This window comes from Papaver somniferum, chromosome 2, assembly GCF_003573695.1.
Source record: "Papaver somniferum cultivar HN1 chromosome 2, ASM357369v1, whole genome shotgun sequence".
NCBI classification, from domain to species: Eukaryota; Viridiplantae; Streptophyta; class Magnoliopsida; order Ranunculales; family Papaveraceae; genus Papaver; species Papaver somniferum.
This window is the reverse complement of record NC_039359.1, coordinates 66,075,618-66,098,292: the sequence shown is the minus strand read 5'-3', so window position 1 is coordinate 66,098,292 and position 22,675 is coordinate 66,075,618. Positions and strand designations below refer to the sequence as shown.

Here is a 22,675-nt window from a genome sequence, read left to right as displayed (position 1 = left end):
TTATGCTGTGCACAAATTTCATATCAGCAAAATTGTTTGAAACGGTAAATGTGTCAGATTCAGCGAGTCAGACTTGCAGTAATGTTTCTTTTTTACCATCTATTTAGTTATTAAATTTATTTAACAACTGATTATGGGGTAAATGTGTTTCTTATCCATTAATCCATTTCTTGTGGACGAGTCAGATTCAACCGGTCAGACTCCAAGTTAAGATGACTCCGTAAATTAGAGTTTCCATTTCTTTATTTTTAACATCTTTTTAGTAAATTTAACAACTTATTATGAGGTAATGTGTCTTTTTATGCAATTTGATGAGTCAGATTCAGCGAGTCAGACTCGGTTAATCTCAGTTGCAGTACTGAGATTATGGTGTGCACAAACTTCAAATTGCAGTAATGATATAGAGTGTTTTTCAAACGTCTTTTTTCAGTAAAATTGGTAATTATCATGAATAGATAATCCATTTTTCCATGAGTCAGACTCAACGAGTCAGACTATGACTCAGTCAAATAAGAAGGAAAATGACGGAAAGACCCTTTATCTCTACGCGAAAAACCAATTAACTCCATTTTTTCTTTTCTTCTCTTTTGCCGCTTCCTTCTTTGCAAACACAGGGACTGCAATGGCAGTTCTTCCCAATTATGGTTTCCGGCGCCTAAATTCTCTATTAGGGTTTCAGAAATATCGTACAACTTCTCCTTCATTTTACTGCTGTGCTTCTCTTTCAGTTGAGAAAAAAAGTAAAGATGAAGAATTACAGCCTTCAATCAGTACTAGTAATAGAAGTACACCAAAGACAAAACCTTCATCTTTTTTCCCAAAGAAGAATCAGACGTTAGAACTTGTCTGTGAAAGCTTAGGATTTAAAGGAAAAGGTGTTTGTAAAGTTGAAGAAACTGGGTTTGTTGTAATGTGTGATCGTGCTCTTCCTGGTGAGCGTTTCATTGGTCGTGTTACTCGTAAGAAAGGAAGTTATGCTGAGGTTAGTTAGTGTGTCTCTGGGGTTGTCAGCTGAAAATGCTAATTTTGAGTGTATCAAGTGTTTGATGTAAGGCCTAAGTGAAAACTGGCATGTGGACTTTGTTTTTTGTTGAATTTTGTAGGTGCAGAAGTTGAAGACTATTACTCCTCACAATGATTTGGTTGAGGCGCCGTGTGAGTATGCTTCAGCTTGCGGAGGTTGTAAAACACAGAATTTATCGTATGAGGCTCAAGTTAGAGCAAAGGAACAACAAGTTCATGAGTTGGTGATACATGTTGGGAACTTTTCTGCAAATGACCCGCAATTTGCTAATGTGATGAAGCCTATTGTTCCTTGCGATATTCAGTTTAATTACCGTAACAAGGTTTGGGGTAGATTCTTCTTAAACTGCCTTGTTTGGTTATTTATACAGCCAACTATTCTTGTTATCTTGATTTATTGGTTTTGAATCTTGTTTCCTGTTTATTCTTAACATTCTGCAGATGGAATTTTCTTTTGGTACTCTAAAGTGGCTCCCTGTGGAGGAATTGCATGAGAGGCAAGGGGGTGTCAATGACTACGCATTGGGATTGCATGCTCCAGGATTTTTTGATAAAGTCCTCAACGTTCAAAAGTGTTTATTACAAAGTGAGGCTGCTAATACGGTACGGTTAAAATGTTGAAACATTAAAATTTCGTATCTATACCCTTTGCCCCCAGAAACAAGTTCAACTATATAGTCTTGACATCTGAAACATCATGGTCATGAGATCTAATTTCTACGACCTGAGGCTTATGCCAAGTGTTAAGATCACTGTAAGCGGAGTTATTGTTACTTAATTTGCACGTGCCTCTAAATTTAGGACCAATCTACCATGTATATAAACTAAAAATTTTAACTTAACTTCGGGTTACTCGTGAACTAGTGGTCTTCTATCTTACTGGAACTGTGAGTTGGATGGTATGCGGACATAGGCAAGGCTTATTGTGTATCGGGAGCCAAGGACTTTGAGGTAGTTGTTTATTAGTATTATTACTGCTTTTTCCCTAGAAGAGCGAACGAGAAATATACGACTTGATTTTGTAGTTTCTTCTTCCAATCAAAATTAGAAATGTAATCAAACTCTTGAGACACCCTTACGTCCACTGGTACACCAATCTCTAGCTCATAACATCACCACTTAATACCTTGGCATTTCTTTCATATATGTGAGCACGTAATAGAGAGCCAGCAGCAAGTAAATTGCTGGTGTCAAAGCTTTTGTTCTTCTTTTGTTAATGACTCTCTTTTTTCTCCACATTTATTAAGCTTGCTTTTTTTGTCATATGAACCCCTGTATTGATTTTCGTGGCATTCTTCTTTACTTCGATCTAAATTGCATTCTAATTTTAAGGTTATAGTGTTTTTATTGTCAATTATAGGTTCTTGCAGTTGTTCAAGATTGCTGGAGGGATCCAGAGCTTGGCCTTTCTCCTTATTGTGTTCATAAGCATGTTGGGTTTCTTAAACACCTTATGCTTAGGACGGGCAGGTATACTAACTACCAGATATCCTAGCTCAGCTGTTGTTAATACTGTCAGATGCACGTTTATGTTACCACTAATAAGAGATTTTGAACTTGTTATTATTATGATTTCTGTTTCAGTGACGCCAAGACTGGATCGCCTGAGCTCATGGTTAATTTTGTCACTTCTTCCTACAAGCCAGAGCTTCTACAGCCTCTTGTCGACAAGATTTCATCGATTTCTGAAGTGGTTTGTAATTTTACTGTATTATTTATTTCTGTACCCTCTATCTGTTCCTCCTACAGTCATGATTTAGGACTTCAGGTTTGCATCTAATAAGTCTAGCTCATTTATTTGCTTTATAATCGACAGGTAAGCATCATCAATAATGTCAACACTTCTGTTGGTAACACATCAGTTGGGGAAGCAGAATACATTTTATATGGGAAATCTTCCATCTCGGAAGTCTTACGTGGTATTACTTTTCAAATATCAGCAAACTCTTTCTTCCAGACAAATACTTACCAGGTACTCCTACTTTTTATCTACAATGTTATCCAACTGTCGAGGAAGACCTTATATATTTTCTTGAAGAAATTGTGGACGAGGAAAAGTAAATAGACCGCAATATTTTCATTTCCAGGCAGAGGTTCTGTACAGGCTTATTGAAGAATGTGCTGGCCTTAGAGGAGATGGCTCTGAAGTTGTTCTTGACCTGTTTTGTGGAACTGGGACCATTGGTCTGACACTAGCGAAAAAGTAAGTATCTCTTCTTTATTGATTTTTGCAATTAGTAATCTCTTTTTTGGTGACTAATCACGCTGTTGGGTTTTCCCGCTGCCAGGGTCAAACATGTTTATGGCTATGAAATGGTTCCTCAATCCATTTCAGATGCTCGCCGAAATGCTGAAAATAATGGCATCAGCAATGCTACATTTATCCGAGGAGACCTCAATAAAATCAGTGATAATTTTGGTGATCAGTTTCCTAGGCCGGACATTGTCATTTCAGGTTATCTTGTTGCTCATTATGAGTTTACTTGTGCATCTACATAGTTGCTCACGTCTTCTGGATTTTGCAAAGCCATGTCCCAGAGATGAATTGCCATATTTCAATATAGTAACATGACTCTGTATAAACTCTTGCAGATCCAAATCGCCCTGGTATGCACTTGAAGTTGATAAAGTATCTACTGAAGCTAAGAGCTCCACGCCTTATTTATGTGTCTTGTAATCCCGCAACCTGTGCTCGTGACCTTGATTACCTTTGCCATGGTCTGGTACGTAAACAGGCGTTATTTTTTATTTATTTTTATCAGTCTTGTCCTTATTTCTTCTTATCCTTCGTAAATGCTAATAAGAGATATTGTGCAGGAAGAGAAAAATATAAAAGGATGTTACAAACTTAAAAGCTTACAACCAGTAGATATGTTTCCTCACACTCCTCATATCGAATGTGTTTGCTTGCTGGAGCTCGAATGATCCCTCGTATTTCCTGCTTCTTTCGGCCAAGGTCTGCATAGACTTCACATATTCAAATACAGACACACTATGGCATCATCATCAAACTTCTCAAATCATGCAACTTCATTAGATGCCTAGCACTTCTCAGTTGTTGAATTGAACAACTGTGACCGGAAATACTGAGAAGTCACCCATGAGCTTATGCTGATCAGCAATTATGTTGTCCGTCGGATTTCTCCATTGCAATGGACGGATATGTGTAAGAAAATAGCAAATGTTTTTGTACATGTTTTAAATGTACACTAATGTTACCTTTGCACTTTATGTATTCCCACTTTTTTTTTAAGCGAAGAGACCTGGATGGAAATTGGAATCAGTGAATAAACTGCAATTTGCAATTTAATATTGGACTACCGTGATATTAATTATTGGATTAGTTTCTAAGTTTGGGAAGTTTTAATTTTTGAATTCTCTTTAGTTACCCTTTACATGGATTGATTACTCTTTATATATCTCATCAAAATTCTAAAGTAGGAATTACCAATAGGTACCATTATAGTGTTCTTAGTTAGTGACAGGTCCACCCATTAAAGCCCACTAATCAGAGATCCATAATTAAAAGAAAACATGAAAATGGACCAAATTTTTTAAGCCCAGGTCCTGCACACGTGTGGAACATATGAGGACGTATTTTTAAATACCGAAAACACCCTTAAGTATATAAAGCAGTAACCAAATCCATTTCTTCTTCATTTCTCGATCTATTCTTCTTCTTCTTCTTCATTTTCTCATTTGTGGTTCGGTGAAAAGCTCCGGCTATGAAGATCTTCTGAGGTGTTGATCAATTCGTGAATTCAAAATAAGATTAATCGGTAGGTTCACTTCCTTACTGTTGGTATAGTTTAGGTTTTCATTTTTCCTTTCTTCTTCAAAAGCTAATTTTAATTTAGGTTTTTTTTCTTCTCGGATTAGAGAAATTTTTATGTTTATAGCAAAATCTAATGTTTAGGTATTAGATCTGATGTTGATTCGGTTATATTCAAAGTATTGTCATTGTTTTTGGATTCTATCAGCGTTTTTTAATTGATTTTTGGGTTCGATCCATGAGTACGTATATGTAATACTGAAATATTTGTTTTGATTCTGAGGTATTTCGTAAGTTGATTTACCTATACTGATCTTTATTTTAAGTTTTTTATTGATTTTATCTTAATCTGAGATCCAAATCTCTTGATTTCATGGGAAAAAAAATTCAAAATTCAGATTTTAAGGTTTCGAAAAGAGGAATTAAATTCAGTTTTTTTGTGTTTATGATCTTCATGCTTGATTCGTTAATTTTTTACTTCAATTTTGGTAAAAATACTTTAGATCTAGATAGATAGTGATGTTTTATGTTCATTTCATTATTAGATCTGATGTTTTAACTCGGTTTTGTTGGTCTTTGGTTTGTTTTTAGTTTGCTTTTGTGTATTAATCATCAGTACATATATGATGTACTGAAGGTTTTTGATGAAAATAGTCCAGATCTAGTTATAAAATCATGTTTTACGTTTGTTTCGTTTGTAGATCTAGAATTTTAGTTTCATTTTGTTGGCTTTTGGTTTGGTTTCAGTTTAGTTTTATGTATTAACCATCAGTACGTATATGACGTACTGATTTTTCTGTGTTTACTATGCTTCTATATGTTTGGTTTCAGTTTTTGCTTGTGTATTAAACATCAGTACGTATATGACGTACTGTTTTTATGAATCTTGATCGTAATTATTCGATTTTTTGGTTATATTTTGATGGTTTTAGCTTATTTGAACTCTCAATTTGATTTTCTAGTTATTTTCTTTCTTTATTTTCTCAAAATCATACTAATCATACTTGTTAAGAGTACTAAGAAGCTCTGTGTTGTAAGTTTTGTTGATTTGAATTGGATTGTTTAAGGAATTGTCATGATCTTCGTTGTTGTTGCAGTTTTTGAATCGTTTTTTTGGAATTGCTATTATGGATTATAGAGTGAAAATTGATAATAAATGTGCATATCTTGTTGTTCACTTGTTTCAGGTTATGCTAGATACAATAGGCCCTGAATTGCAAGTTCTTAATAAAAGTGAAAAATCGATTGCACTGAAGGCTGAATCATCGGTTGTTTTGACTCCGGATCAAGATAAAGAAGCAACTTCAGATGTATTGCCAATCAATTATGATGGATTAGCAAAGGTGTGCTGAAATTTTGGTTAAATCATAGTGTAATTTCAGTTTGGGCTTGGGAATTGTTGTCACATAATTCGAATATGTTTGCGTTCTGTTGATGTATATCGTAAAATTGGAAAACAATGATTAGGAAGAAGGATGACAGTGTAGATGTTCCCTTGAACCTTTCAATTGTTGTCTTTGCGATACCTGTGTGACTATGTTATCCTAAGCTATATGATTCTGTGCAGACAGTAAAGAAAGGAGACACCATCTTTCTGGGTCAATACCTGTTCACAGGAAGTGAAACTACATCAGTTTGGCTTGAGGTACGGCACTGAACTCTGAAATTTGGAGGATTCATCAATTCTTTTTTACAGGAAGTTGATTTTTATTTCATGAATACGCAGTACGTATAAGGCGTACTGATAGAAATTTCTTTTGATTCTGTTTTATTCAGAATTTTGTCACTTTTTTTGTTTGATCCATAAGTATGTATGCGCAATACTGAAATATGTGCTAATTTATTTATAATTGATTCTAACAGATATGTACTTTACCTGGAAGCGGTGCAGCAGATATGTACTCGAATTGTAAGCAGCGGATATATACTCGAATTTGTAAGCAGTGCGACAGATATGTACTCAGATTTGTAAGCAGTGCGGCATATATGTACTCAAATTTGTTAGCATATATGTACTCGAATTTGTGAGCAGTGTGCCAGATATGTACTCAAATTTGTAAGCAGTGTAGACACATACGTTTGGTAGTAGGGGGTATTATGGTCATTTCTATTTTTTTATTAATTTTGGACCTCCGGATAAAAAAAATTCTGATTGGACCTTACTATAAATAACTATATGGGCTTTGGACCAATCAACAAATTTTCCAATTCTAAATTCTTCATTAAGGTTTGTTGACGGCTAATAAAATGAGAAACAAAAACAGAACCAAGAAACACTAGAAACATGTACAATGAAGTGAAAACTTACAATTAATCAGGTACATGGTCCAAGTAATAACAGAAGCCCACCCAAATAACCGACTGTGAAAAAGTTGAAACTCTTACTATTAGTCATTTACTAAATTCTCTTCTAATCTCTATGGAATTAATATTCCCCGAAAGCACCAAATAGGTTCCTTTCAAGCTATTAGTTATTTCTGTGGTGATTGTAAGAATAACATCAAATCAACCCCACTTGATATAAATGGCAAAAAAGCATGCATAAGCTGCCTTCAGCAGCAAACAAGATAGCTTTATCATGTGGTGTCCATACATATTTCCGGATAGAGAAATTTAGTTTCCTCTAATGGCTCAAAAAATCTGAAGGATACATGTTTATCCATAAGAAATACATGAAAGGAAGTGTTTACCTTGAGATTTTCAGAAAACATACCAACTAGGCACCGACTATCTTATTATACTCCATTATGAAATCTAGTGTCTTAACCAAGAGAAAATAAATTTAGTGTGAGAAAGGGTAAACATAAAGTGCCAAGCGTTCATGTGATTTGTTTTAAAGGTGAAAAGTAAAACAAATGCTACTTCTATATGATTTAAGTTTTTCTCAGCCAATTAGCCACCCAAAAAAAAAATATAATGATCATTTTGTGTGAATGCTAAAAATCTAATTCATGCACCTAATATAAATGAGTAGAATTTACTTAATAATGTAGTTTTATTGTGGCTATGTGCAAATTTTATATTACTACTCTTGCATTTTAAAAATTGCATACCAAAGGGGAATTTTTGAATGATGGGGGATTGAGATATTGGAGAAAACTAGAAAAAATTGCAATAGAAACTTCTGAAGTTCGCAGGGTAATAGTTTAAGAGATAGATTAAGCACCTTGTAGAGACAAAGGTTTAGGGCTTTTAAGCATTTTATTTTTCCTCCATTGAGTACAAGAACCGCTATGCTTTATTCATATGTCTAACGTGTCATAGTAGCCTCAACTATCATAAAAATCTAAGAATATAAATAAATTGAATATAGAATCATGAATGTAATAGATCGAAGAAAAAATTATGCAATCACTACGGAGATATATATTAATGAACTAAAACCCACAGAAACATGGGGAAAACTCGTGAAAGAAAATAAAGGTCCATCTTATATGTCTCAATAAATTTGCAGATGGAAATTATGCTTATTTGATATATATGTACGATTGCAGATTTGTTTCACCACTCTTCCTGGCTATAAAACCTGGTTAGTTTGGGGCTTATCAATAAAAGATAAAAACAGGTCATTATGAAGCAAAATAAAAAAACCAACCATTTTCCTTAATTAGGTTGATTAATAGATATTTAATCTTCCCAACTTAAAAATCAACTAATACTAATCGATCATCAGAACATGATTTCTCTTGATCTTTTGAAAAAACATCAACCGAGAATCGGTGGACATTCATGCACTCATGGACCGATTATGAGTTGATGCTCTTCATTCACGAAAACTACGAGGAATCGATGTATATTACTTGCAACATGGACCGTTTTTAGGAATCGGGGACTGTAGATGTACATAAAGATTGATCGTCTCATACTTTCATAAACAAAGTATCCATTTGTAGTTTTGGGAATCAACACATTACATAGTTTAGGAAATTAGGGCATTACGTAAGATAATTTAGTATGCATATTCTTGAATATCGCACATCATTACATCGTCGATGAACTTTCGAGCGTGTTTGACCAGAACCCCATATTCCTTCGGATGAATGAACTTTCTTTCCCCATGTCGTACTCACCACATGCCATTAAATCGTTCCAGTTGAAATTAAATGAACTACACGTCAGGGTGCAAACATTAAACGATGAGATAGGCACACAAAACTCGGACTATTCACTAAAAGGAGCTTGTGGATGATGGTCGTTCACCATGTTTCTAACTTTAAAGAACTCTCGGGTTGCACTTTTGATGTATCCGAATAAAAAATAAAAAACAATTAAATTAAAGTGTATTTTACGAATTTCAAGTAGAGAATCGGTCATCACGATACATACACATAAATCGACTCCTAACAATTTCCACAAATGAATCGTTCTATATAAGTGCTTCCAACAACCTATTATAGGTTAAAAATTATAGAAAAGAGATGGGAATTTTCTCCACCAAGAATCAGTTTATGTGGATATTTACATAAACCAATATAGTCTTAGCAGTTTAGAATTCGCAGTTATATAGTCGTTCTACGTGAACATTCACATAATCCGATTCTATCAATTATAACCAACAGAAACACAATTATTTATTTTATGCAGGAATCAATCGAGGTGGGCATGATCATTGACCGATTTTGGTTAGATGTTCTTCAATCAGAAAACACATCCAGGTTGTTGTGTGCATGAAACACGACCGTTTCCTGAAGCAATCAGTCTTTGGTAAACACATAAAACTTTAATGTCAAAAGTCTTCAACTTTGAATGAATACATGTTATTAAAATCTAATTTTGAGTATTGGGTTGATTTAAAAAGTACCTGATATTGGAGCCATATTTCTTCTTGTATTGCGCTAAGAGTTTGTTCGTCTTCCATAACCGTCTGCGACGTCGATTGTTTATTTTGAATCTCTTTACCAAATCCTGGATGATCCGAACTAGGATAAGAAATCCCAGTGGCTTGCTTCATCCTTAGGCGATTCGTCATCATATAGAAAAAAAATGATTTATCGTTTTTTGGATTGTCGCTAATCAATGATGGTTTCGTTTGAAAATGAAAAAAAGAGATGGAGAAGAGAAGGAGATTCGGTTGTTGGTGGAGATGGAAATTGAAAAGGAGAGGGTACTAAGTATTGATGAGTGCCAAATATTGTATATATTTATCCCTTTTTGTTGGCATTTAACTCATATGTTGCGCATTAATTCTACATTTTATTCCATATTCTGTATTTTCATTGTTTTCAAGAATAAATATTTTTCTCAATTAATTTTGCATTTTTAGGTACCAAATAAAGTTTAGATGACTTGCGGAGCGGAAAAGAGCAGAAAAGTAGTGAAAATCCGGAAGAAATTACGCAAGGAAGCCGCGAAGAATGGTGCGCATAAGCCCAAAAGACTAGAAATGGGCTCAAGAAGGAAGAATTGCTCTTAAAGAAGATATGGGCTTGGCATACCCAAGGCCCAAAACCCTTACCCAAACCCATTTTCTATAACCAAAACTGCCTCCATTCTCAGCCGTCAGATTGGATCCAACTCATCATCCTACGGTCGCTCATTCATAGAGCATCAAAATCTGAAGTCTCTGACAAACACCACAGCGCTTAAATTCCAAGCCTTCAGATTAGATTGTATTTGAATCCAACGGTCGCTCCTATGCCTGTGCATCAAAATTAGATACTCCCGCTTTACACTACAGTACCTAACATCATCTAGCACCGTTGACTTTGTTGTATTTCACAATCCAACGGTCCAAGTGATTCATCTCTCATACCACCGTTAGATCTACCAACCATCTTCATATCCAACGTCTTTCACACGCTGATCATCAGATTCTTCTGTCCCGCTACACACCATAGCGACCGATCCCTATGACCTAACCAAACATCCCCTTCTTCCCAAAACAATCGACCTTCACCTTCTTCCTCTCCACCATACCATGTGCAGAACCACCACCATCACCCTGCAACAGCCATCTCTACCACCTAACCGCCACCAAATTATCTAACCACCACAGCCCACTCTCACCACCTAACTCGTATGATGATTTTCAATCATCTTCATCAATTCCACACGCCACTGAGGTCGAGTGATTTTGATGAAAGTGATTGCATGTCTTCAAATAACGACAGCAAGGCTATGGAGAGGTAGAGGAGTACAAATGGAAGCATGTGTCGAGAAGAATTGGGAGTTATCACATCAAATTAGGTAAAATATCTAACCCTAATTTTGACTGATTTGGGGGAAACTTGTAGAACCCTAATTGAGTGTTGTGGACTATAAATTGAGGGTTGTGGGTGTGTTTTAAGGGATATCTCTGGACTAGCCAGTGTATCCCCATGAGGGCTGGACTAGCCAGTTCCTCTTGGGTAGATTTTTCTTCCCTGTTTTGTATTTGTAAATTTAATTTTAATTTTCAATTTTAATTCCAAATTCAGTTTTAGTTTATCTTGTTTCAATTCAGTTTGTTTTATGTTTTAATTCACATTTCATTCTAGTTCACATGTTAGTTTGTAGTTCTCTGTTTAGTAAATGTTTTTTTTTTGTTGCTGTTATGTGAGCTCACATGTGTATGTGTATAGCTAGGCTGAGATGATGCCTTAAGTCACTGTTAGTGGTGGAATGTTAGGTTATAATTCATGTAAATAGAATTGATTGAGAAATGGAGGAAATTAGTGCTCAACTGTGCTTGTGATTGATTGTGCTGTCAAAAGACAGTCAATGCTAGGAGTAAACAGTTGAGCAAGCTTTTTATCTTTCCATTCCATTTATGTACGCCCTGGAACATAGGCAGGCTTGAACCTTCACCTAGCTCCATTAGGGACAGGGATTTAACATAGAATTACACTATCTGGCTAGGTCACAAGGTGGATTCATAACCTAGTTGTGTTGTTTCTCTGTTTTGTATCTGTAGTTTTGCTCCCCTGCCATTGCCCTTGGCTTAGGCCTTGGTTTGCAACTGTCTTGATTTATCACTACCACATTGACACTACTATACTATTGTATATGCCACTGTCACCTTTAACTCACCTTGTATAGGCCCTGTTTTGCTCTCTTTGCTTCATTGTGTCATTGTCACTCATTGCATTTAGATTAACTAGCTTAGGAATGCTTCAATACACCCCAAGTCCCTGTGGAATGACCCTGTTATTGCACACAAGCTACAACTGACCCTGTGCACTTGCAGGTATCACTGTAGGCATCCATTTATTGTCTTATTTTCACATTTTTAAATGCCTACCAAGTTTTTGGCGCCGCTGCCGGGGACTTGGCGCTGTGTGTTGATTTGTTCTTTGATGTTTTGTTGCATTCACTTTCATCTTCATATTTGCATCATAGTTCATTGCATTTGCATCTTTCCCTGCATTGCATACTCATTTGCATATTGTTCACTTACATTCCTGCATCATAGCTTGCATCTTTACTCACTTTCTGCTTTGAGCCAGCAGGTACCTGCCTATCCTGCTGCTTTTGCTGTGGAGCTGCTGCTGCTGCTGCTCCTGTGCTTGCTGTACTCCTGCTCTCCTGCTGAGCTGCTGTGCTTGTGCTGCTGTGGTGCTCCTGCTTGTGCCAGGCCAAGACTGCTGCTGAGCTGCTGTGGCCCATGTTGCTGCCTGTTGCTGCTAACTGCTGCTGCCTTCTGCACCTGTTGCTCTGCTGTGGCCCTATGAACCTGCAAAGCCTGCTGTTGCTGCTGCAGCTGATCTGCTCCTGCTGCTAGGCCTGAAGTGGTGTTGTTGCCATTCATAAGCCAAGCCCAACTGGGCCTTGAGTATTGAAGCCAAAGCTTAGGATGATCCAAAGCCCAACTGGGCTTTTGCAACCAAACTGAGCAGCTGGGCTGTGCTTAAGCAAGTAAGCCTAAACCCATTAAGAGAACCCAACCTGTGGGCTTCCATTTTTAATTTGTGGGCTTGTAATAATTTTTTCCATTTTTCTGTTGGGTTTGTAATTAATTTCTTGTGGGCTTGTTTGTTTAATTTCTTGTGGGCATGGTTTTAGATTGATTTGGGCCTGTTGTTTAAATTAAAGAAAACTGAACTTTTGAAAGCCCAGTTGGGCCTCATATTTTAGTTAGTAGCTAGCCAAAGCCCAACTAAATTTCTGGGACTGTGGGCTTAACATCCATTTGAAAACAAAACATTTACACTGTAGGCTTGACCCAAAAACAGAAAACGTTTTCAAAAGCCCAGTTGGGCCTCGACCTTTGGCTATTTAAGAGCCCAAATTTCAAATTGTTACCTGGGCTTGTTTCTGAACTGTGAGCCTGAACCAAAGTTCAAGTGGGCCAAAATTTCAAAATTCCAAAAACCAACAGTGAGCTTTACTCGCCAGCAGTGGGCCTGTTTTTCAAAAACGTAGCTGGGCTTCGCAAAACCCAACAGTGGGCTTGGCCTTTTATCCCATTTAAACCAAAAGGTTTTTCTTTAACCCATTAAAAACCAAAAGGCTTTGCTCCCTTTAAAAACCAAAATTTTTCCTCATCCCATAAAAAACCAAATTTCTTTTCCAAAATTCCCAAGAAACACAAAGCTCTTTGCTCCCTTTAAAAAAACCAAAAGTTTCCAAATGTCTCCCGCCAAAACCAAATGTCTCCCGACAAAACCAAATTTTCCCCGAAAAGTCCAATCCCATTAAAAACCAAATTTTCTTGTACATAATCCAGTAGATAAAATTTCTTAAAACCCTTTTGTTCCTTTTGTATATATTTTGCTAATCCAATGTGACTCTTAACTGAAATATGTTGGAGTTTTGCCTTGGATAACGGAGTTTTAATTCTGCTTTCGCCGAAATCGGGTATTCTCTCTCCTTTTACTCTACTCAGCATGTCCCTTTTCATATGTTGTATTATAATTTTGTTCATATTTTGAAACATTGAGGACAATGTTTAGTTTAGGTTTGGGGGTATAGAGTAGATACCACGATAATATGCCATAATTGAAAACAGAACTCCCTCTTTTTGAAAAAATTTAAAAAATTCCAAAAAAATTAAAAAATTGAAAAAAAAAACATAAAAATGGAGCTCATTTACCTTGAAATGTTGACTCTTGTGCAAATATGTAATTATTAGGAGTCTTAGTCTAGATATTTAGGCACCCTGATTCTAGCACAATTCACATAGTGATAAGAAATTTGCACGCGCACGATCTACCAATACATGTATAGCCTCGATCTTCAAGGTGTTTGATAGGAAGTCACGATTGCCAATCACTTTAGAATACTGAACGAAACTTGACTAGCTTGTTCTTTGGTTGGTTGGGATAGAAGGTGGAGGTTACATTAAGAAAGACAACCATCGAATTTAACTGGGTGCATCAAAAAGGGCTACCCTTGCAAAGTGTCATGTAATCTTTTGTTTCCTTTTGTATATGTATCAAAAGTGTTTCCTTATTCAAAAAAAAAATACAAAAAAAAAAAAAAATACAAAAAGAAAAAAATCAAGTATTTATCAATTCCATCCTCTCTTGTTCCAAAAATAAAAGAGAGTAGTCAATGTAAATAAGAGTCATGTAAATAGTCATTTTGTTGTTTCATTGTAATAAGCAAGGAGGGTGTATGCCATTGATGTACAACGCGAGTAATTGTGAAATACCTCCAACTCATTCACAATTCTCGTAAAGTCCGGACAGCTAGCTAGATTTCGACCTTGGTTCTTAGCCTGAGAAACTATCTCTTGGTGATTAGTAGTCATAACATCCGATCTTTCTTTACACATGTGTAGATACACTTTACACTCTTATCACATGTCTTTATTTGTTATCAGTGCTAGGATTGTGCCTTTGATAGCTAGATTGACATCTCCATTTTGCTGTGAGCTTAAACTGACTTGCACATGTCACATTTCATGGAATCTGAGCTTATATTTTGGCCTAGAACTTTGTAGGTACGTTCTAAGCAAACCTTCACGAGACTCACTCGTCCACTAGGGACACTTAGTGGTTTAAAAGGCTTAGTGCATACGCTAAATGCATTCGAGAAACCAGCGACAGTGGTATAGTTAGGATTTCCTTAGTTTTGTTTTACTTGAGGACAAGTAAAATTCAGGTTTGGGGGTATTTGATGAGTGCCAAATATTGTATGTATTTATCCCTTTTTGTTGGCATTTAACTCATATGTTGTGCATTAATTCTACATTTTATCCCATATTCTGTATTTTCATTGTTTTCAAGAATAAATATTTTTCTTAATTAATTTTGCATTTTTAGGTACCAAATAAAGTTTAGATGACTTGCGGAGCGGAAAAGAGCAGAAAAGTAGTGAAAAGCCGGAAGAAATTACGCAAGGAAGCCGCGAAGAATGGTGCGCATAAGCCCAAAAGACTAGAAATGGGCTCAAGAAGGAAGAATTGCTCTTAAAGAAGATATGGGCTTGGCATACCCAAGGCCCAAAACCCTTACCCAAACCCATTTTCTATAACCAAAACCGCCTCCATTCTCAGCCGTCAGATTGGATCCAACTCATCATCCTACGGTCGCTCATTCATAGAGCATCAAAATCTGAAGTCTCTGACAAACACCACAGCGCTTAAATTCCAAGCCTTCAGATTAGATTGTATTTGAATCCAACGGTCGCTCCTATGCATGTGCATCAAAATTAGATACTCTCGCTTTACACTACAGTACCTAACATCATCTAGCACCGTTGACTTTGTTGTATTTCACAATCCAACGGTCCAAGTGATTCATCTCTCATACCACCGTTAGATCTACCAACCATCTTCGTATCCAACGTCTTTCACACGCTGATCATCAGATTCTTCTGTCCCGCTACACACCATAGCGACCGAACCCTATGACCTAACCAAACATCCCCTTCTTCCCAAAACAATCGACCTTCACCTTCTTCCTCTCCACCATACCCTGTGCAGAACCACCACCATCACCCTGCAACAGCCATCTCTACCACCTAACCGCCACCAAATTATCTAACCACCACAGCCCACTCTCACCACCTAACTCGTATGATGATTTTCAATCATCTTCATCAATTCCACACGCCACTGAGGTCGAGTGATTTTGATGAAAGTGATTGCATGTCTTCAAATAACGACAGCAAGGCTATGGAGAGGTAGAGGAGTACAAATGGAAGCATGGGTCGAGAAGAATTGGGAGTTATCACATCAAATTAGGTAAAATATCTAACCCTAATTTTGACTGATTTGGGGGAAACTTGTAGAACCCTAATTGAGTGTTGTGGACTATAAATTGAGGGTTGTGGGTGTGTTGTAAGGGATATCTCTGGACTAGCCAGTGTATCCCCATGAGGGCTGGACTAGCCAGTTCCTCTTGGGTAGATTTTTCTTCCCTGTTTTGTATTTGTAGATTTAATTTTAATTTTCAATTTTAATTCCAAATTCAGTTTTAGTTTATCTTGTTTCAATTCAGTTTGTTTTATGTTTTAATTCACATTTCATTCTAGTTCACATGTTAGTTTGTAGTTCTCTGTTTAGTAAATGTTTTTTTTTGTTGCTGTTATGTGAGCTCACATGTGTATGTGTATAGCTAGGCTGAGATGATGCCTTAAGTCACTGTTAGTGGTGGAATGTTAGGTTATAATTCATGTAAATAGAATTGATTGAGAAATGGAGGAAATTAGTGCTCAACTGTGCTTGTGATTGATTGTGCTGTCAAAAGACAGTCAATGCTAGGAGTAAACAGTTGAGCAAGCTTTTTATCTTTCCATTCCATTTATCTACGCCCTGGAACATAGGCAGGCTTGAACCTTCACCTAGCTCCATTAGGGACAGGGATTTAACATAGAATTACACTATCTGGCTAGGTCACAAGGTGGATTCATAACCTAGTTGTGTTGTTTCTCTGTTTTGTATCTGTAGTTTTGCTCCCCTGCCATTGCCCTTGGCTTAGGCCTTGGTTTGCAACTGTCTTGATTTATCACTACCACATTGCCACTACCATACCATTGTATATGCCACTGTCACCTTTAACTCACCTTGTATAGGCCCTGTTTTGCTCTCTTTGCTTCATTGTGTCATTGTCACTCATTGCATTTAGATTAACTAGCTTAGGAATGCTTCAATACACCCCAAGTACCCGTGGAATGACCCTGTTCTTGCACACAAGCTACAACTGACCCTGTGCACTTGCAGGTATCACTGTAAGCATCCATTTATTGTCTTATTTTCACATTTTTAAATGCCTACCAGGTATCACTGTAGGCATCCATTTATCGTCTTATTTTCACTGTAGGCATCCATTTTTAAATTAAATACATGTTGGAGTTCAGAACAGCTAAAATTAACAATGCATTTGAATTGAGAATCATGGAATTGAAAAGATTGAAACCCTCAAAGCTACAGTTCATGGAAATAACAAAACTAAACTATTCTACTGATGCTCTGGTTAATCCAGGCATGCCTTCAACACAACACCCACAACCCATATTTATAGTTACAATCAATTCCCCCAAAACAGGACCAAAACAGTCCCCATTAGGGTTTGGTGAAAATCAAAATTAAATCACAATAATCCTACCTAATGTTGATAACAACCCTAATAGACTAACCCATACCTCAATTTAACATTCAATTGTTTTCCCCCAAAAAATTCCCAATTCAGAAAAATTAGGGTTTTAGAAATTAAAATTAGAAATTTACCTAATCTCTGACTCCGATCAAACTTCGACCCATGCTTAGAATTAGTCTTCTCTTGCTTCCCATACCTCCAATTGCTCTCCTAACTCACCTAATTTACCAATTTTTCACACGTTAGGGTTTTGAGAAAAACGTGTATAAAAATGGGAAATTAGGTGGCTAGATAGGTTGTAATGATGGTAGTGGAGATGGGTTATGGTGTTTGGTTGATTTGAGAGGAGATGGTGGTGGTTGAGCGGGGCAGGGTAAGGAGTTGGCAGGAGCAGAGCTCGACTGCTCGAAGGAGGAAGATGAGAATTTGGGTAAGGTGCGTTTGGCTGAAGGGTATAGGTGTTAGGTGTTTGGGTGTTGAGCGGATGCATCAAGTCTCGATGATTCGCAAAGCTGAGCCGTGGGATGCGGAAATGATAGATTGATCTAACGGCTACAAGTGAAGAGGATGGTATCGACCGTCGGATGCCTGATACAACGAAACTGACGGCTCAAGATGGAGTTAGGTGCTGTAGTGTTAGACAGGAGCTTCAGACTTTGATGTACTGGTGATGCTGCGACCATAGGATGCTGAGATGATCCAATCTGACGGCTAGAAAGGGAAACGGGTATGGATATAGGAAATGGATGTGGGTGAGGGTTTTAGGCCTTGGGTATGCCAAGCCCATATCTTCTTTAAGGACAATTCTTCCTCTTCAAGCCCAGTTCTAGCATTTTGGTCTTGCACACAACATTCTTCGCGGCTTCCTTGTGTAATTCCTCCCGACTTTTCACTACTTTTCTGCTCTTTTCGCTCCGCAATTCATCCAAACTTTATTTGGTACCTAAAAATGCAAAATTAAATAAGAAAAATATTTATTCTTGAAAACAAAGAAAATACAGAATATGGGATAAAATGTAGAACTAATGCACAAAAGATGAGTTAAATGCCAAGAAAAATATATAGAAATATGCACTTTTTAGCACTCATCAAATACCCCCAAACCTGAATTTTACTTGTCCTCAAGTAAAACAAAACTAAGGAAATCCTACCTATACCACTGTCGTTGGTCTCTCGAATGCATTTAGCGTATGCACTAAGCCTTTTAAACCACTAGGTGTCCCTAGTGGACGAGTGAAGTCTCGTGAAGGTTTGCTTAGAACGTACCTACAAAGTTCTAGGTCAAAATATAAGCTCAGATTCCATCAAATGTGACATGTGCAAGTCAGTTTAAGCTCACAGCAAAATGGAGATGTCAATCTAGCTATCAAAGGCACAATCCTAGCACTGATAACAAATAAATACATGTGATAAGAGTGTAAAGTGTATCTACACATGTTTCTAGAATGACCTGAAGTTATGACTACTAACCACCAAGAGATAGTTTTTAGGCTAAGAACCGAATTCTAAGCCAAGCTAGCTGTCCGGCTTTACGAGAATTGTGAATGTTCACCCAATGAGTTGGTGATATTTCAGTTTACCCGCGTTATACATCGATGGCTGCACCCTCCTTGCTTAGTACAAGACTATTTACAACAAAAAGATGACTCTTTACATGACTCTTATTTACATTGATTACTCTCTTTTATTTTTGGAACAAGAGAGAACTATTGTCTTTAACATGACAAAACATGGAATAAATATTTGATGATTTTTTTTTTTTGATATATATATATTTTTTAAAGAAAAAAACTTTGATCTTTACAACATAATGACACTTTTGATACATGAACAAAAAGAAAAACATAATTACATGACTCTTAGCAAGAGGTGGCCCTTATCGAATGCATCCGGTCAAATTCTATGGTTGCTTTTCTTAACGTATCCTCCAACTTCTATCCCAGCCAACCAAAGAACAAGCTAGTCAAGTCTCATTCAGTATTCTAAAGTGATTGGCAATCTAACTTCCTATCAAACACCTTGAAGATCGAGGCTATACATGTATTGGTAGATCGTGCGCGTGCAAATTTCTTATCACTATGTGAATTGTGCTAGAATCAGGGTGCCTAAATATCTAGACTAAGACTCCTAAAAATTACATATTTGCACAAGAGTCAACATTTCAAGGTAAATGAGCTCCATTTTTATGATTTTTCATTTTTTTAATTTTTTTTTGGAATTTTTTAAATTTTTTCAAAAAGAGGGAGTTCTTGTTTTCAATTATGACATATTATCAAAGTATCTACTTTTCACCCCCAAAACTAAACTAAACATTGTCCTCAATGTTTCAAAATATGAACAAAATTATAATACAACATATGAAGAGGATCATGTTGAGTAGAGAAAAAGGAAAGAGAATACCCGATTTCGGCGAAAGCAAGATTAGAACTCCGTTATTCAAGGAAAAAAATCCAACATATTTCAGCCGAGATCATATTGGATTAGCAAAATATATACAAAAGGAACAAAAGGGTTTTAAGAAATTTTATCTACTGGATTATATACAAAAAATTCACCATACACTAACAATCTAAAGAGTTGAGGATCAACCCAAAAGACAAAGTGTAGAGGTTTCAACAGCTTCACACAAATATAACAGGAAATAAACGCAAGTGAAATGTGAAACAAAATGAGCTACCCCCAAACCTGGATTTTTCAACAGATAAAATTTTGGATACAAAATCTCGCAGTTTTTGGGGTTCATCATGCACAAGGTCTAATTCGAAATGAACTTTGCTAGGGACGGGTACACATGCTAATTCCAACTGTGGTTCCTCAAAGATATTATACTTAGATGCAAAATAGTCCAAAAGGACTTGGGAAGCACACAGTTCCAAACCTAGATTAGGGACTCTCAGAAAAATTGGTTTGACAATATGGGTACAAACCAACTCTAGGTTGGGTGGAAGGGTATCAGATTGTGACTTAGGCAAGAAAGTGACATCTAAGTGTCTCACATGCATGAGATCAAGAGTATCAGTATTATCAGTCACATCAGCATTATCTAAGTCACACTCAAGATGTGTAGCATGCTCATCATCACAAAAAATTTGCACAAGTCCTAATTCAGAATCGTGGTTATCCGATATATTCAAATTATCATCAACAAAGCAATATATTGTGGCTTAAGTATGGAATCAGACACATCAACTATGTTTTCCTGCATAGGATCATTAGTGTCAACAGAAGATTTACCTAAGTCATGCTCTTCAGGATAATTGCACAATATCAAATCAGTATCAACATCACATGCATATGGAATATTAGAAGAAATATCATTCATGAAGGTCGGGGCAGAAAAGCCTATTGTATTTGAAACCAAAGGTTCCACAACATTTTAGCATAGACATGTTCTTCTAACATAACATTATCATATCATCATCATAGTAATATGCATACTTGTCCCTATTAGCAGTTGTGGTGTCATTAGTCAACTCATGTTCCTCTAGATTAGGTTCATATTCAATATCATACACATGAGAAGGACTAGACATGCTATTTTCAAAGTTCAATTCATTACCACCTATATCATGTGATAGTGTCTCAGTTTCCCTAATGGATTCCCATTGACGGGTTTTCTCCGCAATCTCAGCTAAAAATTTCCATGCATCATCCACAGTTTTATCAAGAAATTCACCATTACACATACACTCAACCATGGCTCGAGATTTAAAGTCTAGTCCCTCATAGAGGATAGCGACAAGTCTCCACTTCTCAAATCCATGGTGTGGACATTCGCTCAACAAATCATTAAAACGTTCAAAATAGTCAAAAACAGTTTCCTCATCCAATTGGACAAAACAATTGATACTTTGACGAATAGCGATGGTCCTATGATGCGGAAAGAATTTTTTAAAAAATAGATCTGTGAGTTGGTCCCAAGTGTTGATTGATTGTGGTCTCAAACCGTAAAACCATGTTTTGGCCCTTTCCTTTAGAGAAAATGTAAACAAACGCAATTTCAGAGAGTCTTCGGACATATGATCAGGTTGCATATTCCGACAAATTTGTTCAAACTCTCTTACATGAGTATAGGGGTTCTCAGAATCGAACCCTCGAAATAAAGGAAGTATTTGTATCATGCTTGCATTTATTTTAAAAGGGTTATTGGTTTGAGGTAAGACAATACATGATAATGGAATTTTTATTGTGGGATACATGTATTCATGGAGAGCACGAGGTTGGCCCATATTGAAAAGACACAAAGCCCACTATTTGGTTTTTTATGGGTTTTCAAAACTTCGGTTTTTATGGGATTAAAAATTTGGTTCTTATTGGGATAAGCCCACTGTTTTGGTTGTGCTTTGGTGAGGCAATGGGTTTTGGGAACTGTTGTGAAACAGAGCCCAACTTTCGGCCTAGAGTTTGGGTACACGGCCCACTAACGACTTCAGCAAGCCCAGAAACTAATGAAGCCCAGCTGAGTTGGTAGGTTCAGTTAACCTTGTTTAGGTTGTTTGTTGGGTTTTTGAAACCCAAAATTTTGATAGGGACAATCCCACAGTTAAGCTCAAATACAAACCCAAAAGTTAACTTAAATTACAAGCCCAACAAAAAAAATGGAAAAAATTATTACAAGCCCACAAATTAAAAACGGAAGCCCACAGGTTGGGTTCTCTTAATGGGTTTAGGCTTACCTTTGAAGCACAGCCCAGCTGTTCAGTTTGGTTGCAAAAGCCCAGTTGGGCTTTGGATCATCCTAAGCTTTTGTCTTTGTTCAGGCCCAGTTGGGCTTGGCTCAACTTGTTAAGCTTGGCAGCAACTTCAGCAGGCCCAGTTGGGCTTGATGGCTCAATTTAGCACCAGACAGCAGGGGTTGCAGCAGACTTGGCCTGGCACCAGCAGGAGCACCAGCAGGAGCACAAGTTCTAGCAACAATAGTGCAGCACCAGCTCCACAGCAGCAGTTCAGGCTAGCAGCACAGCTCAACAACAGCAACAGGCAGTTTGCAGGCTTGTTTATCAGCAACACCACAAGCTCAGGCACCTGGCAGCTCAGATAAGAAGTTCAGATCTCTGAAACAAATGGGTAAAGCAACAACCCAACCCAAGCCAGGAATGGACAGGACAATGATGTAGGTGCAGCTACAAACGGAAAACTAACATGTAGTTATAGAAGTTACAGATGAAAATGGAATGCAGGGACAGTGAAAATGAAAATGCAGTGATGCTAGGTTAACAACTACAAAATGGCAGGTAATCTACAGCAAGCTACACAGCTGATTATGAGAAGCAAGCAAAGAATGCAGCTGGTATGAGAATGCAGCTGAGAATGCAAGATGAGCTACAACTGCCTATGCAGTGAACAAACTAAGATGCAGTAAAGAACTACAATTTACAGCTGAAACAAATAGGTACAGGAATGAAGTAAAAATCAGCAA

At 37.0% G+C, this 22,675-nt stretch overlaps 1 protein-coding gene across 1 annotated transcript; it reads left to right on the top strand.

Annotated features, from left to right (window-relative positions):
• Positions 1-588: 588 nt before the first annotated feature.
• On the top strand, positions 589-4,355 carry LOC113347898 (uncharacterized RNA methyltransferase BH0687-like). Its single transcript, XM_026591587.1, has 10 exons — positions 589-982; positions 1,104-1,346; positions 1,465-1,626; positions 2,384-2,493; positions 2,608-2,716; positions 2,840-2,995; positions 3,111-3,226; positions 3,312-3,478; positions 3,616-3,746; positions 3,841-4,355. Exons 1-10 carry the CDS (start codon positions 623-625, stop codon positions 3,946-3,948), a joined length of 1,662 nt encoding a protein of 553 aa, XP_026447372.1. The 5' UTR covers positions 589-622; the 3' UTR covers positions 3,949-4,355.
• The last annotated feature ends 18,320 nt before the right edge of the window (positions 4,356-22,675 follow it).